Source organism: Brassica napus, chromosome A2, assembly GCF_020379485.1.
Source record: "Brassica napus cultivar Da-Ae chromosome A2, Da-Ae, whole genome shotgun sequence".
Lineage (NCBI taxonomy): Eukaryota > Viridiplantae > Streptophyta > Magnoliopsida > Brassicales > Brassicaceae > Brassica > Brassica napus.
In genome coordinates, this window is record NC_063435.1 from 7347017 (window position 1) to 7351437 (window position 4421).

At 39.7% G+C, this 4421-nt stretch overlaps 1 protein-coding gene across 1 annotated transcript; it reads left to right on the forward strand.

The window, feature by feature from the left end:
• Window positions 1-565: 565 nt before the first annotated feature.
• On the forward strand, window positions 566-3783 carry LOC106411916 (protein DYAD). Its single transcript, XM_013852777.3, has 8 exons — window positions 566-690; window positions 775-811; window positions 1092-1262; window positions 1347-2032; window positions 2105-2488; window positions 2565-2682; window positions 2753-2836; window positions 3089-3783. Exons 2-8 carry the CDS (start codon window positions 806-808, stop codon window positions 3464-3466), a joined length of 1827 nt encoding a protein of 608 aa, XP_013708231.2. The 5' UTR covers window positions 566-690; window positions 775-805; the 3' UTR covers window positions 3467-3783.
• The last annotated feature ends 638 nt before the right edge of the window (window positions 3784-4421 follow it).

Consider the following 4421-nt stretch of genomic DNA (forward strand, 5'->3'; position numbering starts at 1 on the left):
ATCGAAAAAACGAATTTGTCATATCAACAAAATATACGTGAATAAAGTTAGGTCTGTAATTTGGATTTGCCAAAACAAAACTTATATAAATCTACAATATTTCTTTTGCGAAATAGTAAATCAATGATTATGGATACATATGTACGAAATCAAATAGAAAGATTTTGAAATTCTCAAGTGTAGTTAGTCGGTCCTCGCTGTAGACTCTAGTAGTAGGCTCAGTAGGCAAATAACGGAATGAGAACCGCAGGCGCGTGCGTAACACCTCAAAACCACACGGAAACACAAAGTTATTATCAGGTACAGTCGAGTCCACATTCCCTCATGTTTTACCACCGTCAAATATCTCACAAATTCCAAAAGTAACACGTGGCACCAATCCGTCGCCTCACTGCACATGCCAATATTTTCTCTACCTTGTGAACGAGCACAGACAAATAAATCGCCGCGAAGGAGCACAGTTACATAGTAACAGGCGGTTTGAGGGTAAAAATGTCAATTAAGCTCAACTTGCAGCGCAGGCAAAAGACTCACGTGACATGCCACACGCATATCAGGCACACACACCACACTCTCCCTTTCTCTCTCTATATATGTAGATTTTAACGAAAGCGACATTTCGAAGCTTTTTTTCTTTTCTTTTCCGTTTTCGTCCTTCCTCAGCAGAGAAAAAGCTCTATTTTTTTTCCGGTGAGAAAAATAAAATTATTCGTTTGTTTCCGATTCTCTCTACCAACTCGTTCATGTTCACTGAATCAGATTTACATTTTCCAGGGAAATCGAACGGAAGAAGGAGCAGAAGATCATGATTGTAAGCTTTCTCTCTCTTTATTTAATGAACCCAAACAAATAAAAAATTGTCTCTTTCTCATGACGATCGAAATAAAATCATCATCATCGTCGTTGGTCTAGTGACGTTGACAGTGTTTCCTTACTGTCTCCCACGCGCGCACCTGATAGCGCGTGTGTGTTTATTGTTATTAGTCAGCTTTATTATATTCTCCAGGCATCATCAACTGATTTTCCTCGGCAATTAAAAAAAAAAAAAGTTAAACCTCTGAGTGTGTGTTTGTACGTACACTCGTGTGCAGGAAACGATGTTCGTGAAAAGGTATCCGATCAGAGGAGCCTCCGCCGCTAAAAACCCTTCGCCGCCACCGCCATCGCATATAAGAGTGGGATCTTACTACGAAATCGATTCCTCCGTCCTCCCACTGAGATCATCGACGCCGGAGCAGCTCAAATCCATCAGAATCGTCATGGTAGTAAAACCTCACGTTGTTTCCTTCTCTCCTCACGTTTTCTCAAAGACTGATTTATTTATTTTATTTTTTATTTTTGCTCAGGTGAATAAAGTCACGGGACGTCACGTGACTCTCCGTTACCCGAGCATGTACTCTCTCAGATCGTATTTCGATTTCGCCGGACTAAACCGGACTAAACCGGAGAATAAGAATAAGAATAATAAGAGTGGTGGTGGTAGTCTTCTTCCGGTTCTGGACGAGGGGTATGTGACGACGGCGGATCTAGCCGGAGACTTGCTCTACAGAAGAATCCCACCTCACGAGGTTTCTCTGAGTAGAAAGTCCTGGAGTTTCTGGGTTTCCGACGATTCTCATCCGGCGAAGGCTAGACTCTACCGCGCGATTTCGCCTGAGGGAAAGTGCTGGTCTGAGCTGAGATCGAGAGGGATGATCAAGTGGGGGAAGAGGTTGCGCGTCCGTTACCAGAGCCGCCATATTGACTATAACAACAACAACAAGAGTTGTAGTAGACTCAAGGAGGAAGATGATGTCACTGGTAAGAGGAAGGTGAGTGAATCCAAGGCTGAGACTCTCGCTAAGAGGGCTAAGGTGTTTGATCAGAAGATGGAAAACCAAATCGTGGTTTATAAGAGGGATGAGATTGAAAGCAGTGATCTTCGAGCTGAGAAGAGAAGATTCAACGTATCTGAGCAGAAGAAGGAGAATCAGATTGTGGTTTATACGAGGAGATCAGAGAAGAGCTTTATTGACAGATGGTCTGTTGAGAGGTAAAGAAAAGAGCATATCTTTAATCATCTTTGAGTTGTTGGATTCGTCTGATTTTTTTTTTAATGTTGAAGGTACAAACTTGCTGAGAAGAACATGTTGAAAGTGATGAAGGAGAAGAACGCAGTGTTTGGTAACTCCATGCTCAGGGCAGAGTTGAGGGCAGAAGCAAGGAAGCTGATTGGGGACACGGGTCTTTTAGATCATCTGCTTAAGCACATGGCGGGGAAGGTGGCTCCTGGAGGTCAAGACCGGTTTAGGAGAAAACACAATGCAGATGGAGCTATGGAGTATTGGTTGGAGAGTTCTGATTTGGTTAACTTAAGGAAAGAAGCTGGAGTCGAAGATCCTTATTGGACACCTCCACTTGGTTGGAAGATTGGTGATAGTCCTACTCAAGATCCTGTCTGCGCTGGTGAAATCCGTGACATCAGAGAAGAATTAGCTTCCCTGAAAAGGTACAAGTCCAACTTATTGGCTTGGTTATATATGATTATAGCAACTGTCGCTTATGTCTGTCTTGTTGTTGAACAGAGAGATGGAGAAACTCGCGTCAAAGAAAGAGGAGGAGGAGCTTGCTATCATGACTACACCTAAATCTTGTGTTACTAGTCAGAACGTGGACCATGATAGCATGATGACTCCAGCAAAGGTAAAGAACTCAATTCATTTCTATCTTGTGATACTACTGTCTTTTGAACATTTCTGCTGCTTCGTCTCAGGAAATGTACGCTGATCTGCTGAAGAAGAAATCCAAAATTGAGGACCAGCTAGTGGTAATTGCAGAAACCTTGCGCAAAATGGAGGTAAATATATCCCAAGATTGAGTTTCCAAACACAAACACTCTTCTGGCTAGTTGTATATGAACTTACTCAAAAGTGAAACCTTCTATATTTGCTATGATGTAGTAACTATTAAGTTGTCAAAACAAACATACGCCTAATATGTAGCAATAAACCTAATTTAAAAAAGGGTCCATTTGGTGTATGTACGTGATCAAAGATATGCCACTTTGCTGATGAAACATTTGTGTGTTTGATGGATGCAAATATTGCAGGAAGACATGGGATGGCTTAAGAAAACAGTGGACGAGAACTGTCCTAGGATGCCAGACTCAACGGAGATGCCTTTTCTACTAGAGGATTCACCAATGTTTAAGACACAAGAAGGAGAAGTGAAGGAAAATCAAATCACGGAGTCACCTCAAAAAGCTAGGAAAGATAGTCGACAAGGAGAACCATCACTTATACACAACACTGGTTTCAGAATCTGCAGGCCTGTGGCGAGTTTCTCCTGGCCTAAACTGCCTGCCCTTGTTGCTGCAACTGATACTGATGAGTTTGCTTCTTCGCCGAGTCACCGACCATCTCCCGTCCTGCCTTTTCCATTCACCCTTCGTTCCCCAGAAACTCCAACAAATCTCTTTGACCTTTAAAGCTGTCATCAGTCTTGCGATCTTACTTGCCCTACAAGTAAGCTCTCAATGGTAAACCACAAGCGAGCAGGTTTTTACAACTATCAGTTATTATAGAATTTAAGGTACGGATAATAAGAGAAGGGACCCTTATTCTTATGGGAGCAATAATTGGGGATTTTGATTTATTTTTCCTCTTTACTTTATGTCTCATAGAGGGATGTCTTGAATGGACTTATATATCATAGGAAAATATTTTGAAGATTGAAACACTGGGACCAAATGATTCTGTCTTACTGAACCATTTCTATTATTGATACGGTTATATACTTATTCAATTCGCAAGGCTTTTTATTTTAAAACTCATTTCTTGCAAAATTGATTTTGATAATCTACCACGCAGATTAGTTATGTCCCCATTGAACTGTAGAAATAATAGTTTGAGAATGTTGTACTGATCCGGTCCGATTCTGTTCTTTGGGTCAACGATAATACGGACCTCTTAGATTCAGCCGTGGTAGCTGTTTAACTTACAGTTTAAAATTTTGGTATTTCGGATGGGTTCTCCGGTTATAATTTTCGGTTCACAAAGTTCAATTTTTTTTTATAATAATAGAAGTTGGAAAAAAATTAGAAATGTGTTATGCTTCCAAAAGGTAAATTTGTTCTAACAGAGGAATATCGTAGAAGAATATAGAAAAATACTGAAAAGAAGCCTCAAAATAAACATTATATATCTCAAATTAAGAGGCACATTTTATGTGTGTTTGCTAAGAGCCTTGCTTAGAGCTTTTACTCCCATAGGCACAACAAAATAATTAAATGTTTCAATATGTTAAAATATAGAAATAAATTTTTTTAAAGAAATTAATTTATTAATTATTATTTTTTGACAAAGGGTTCACTGTTTACAAAAGCAAATAGAGAAAAAGAACTAATATAAAAATATTATGTATAATTAAAATATTTAAGTACA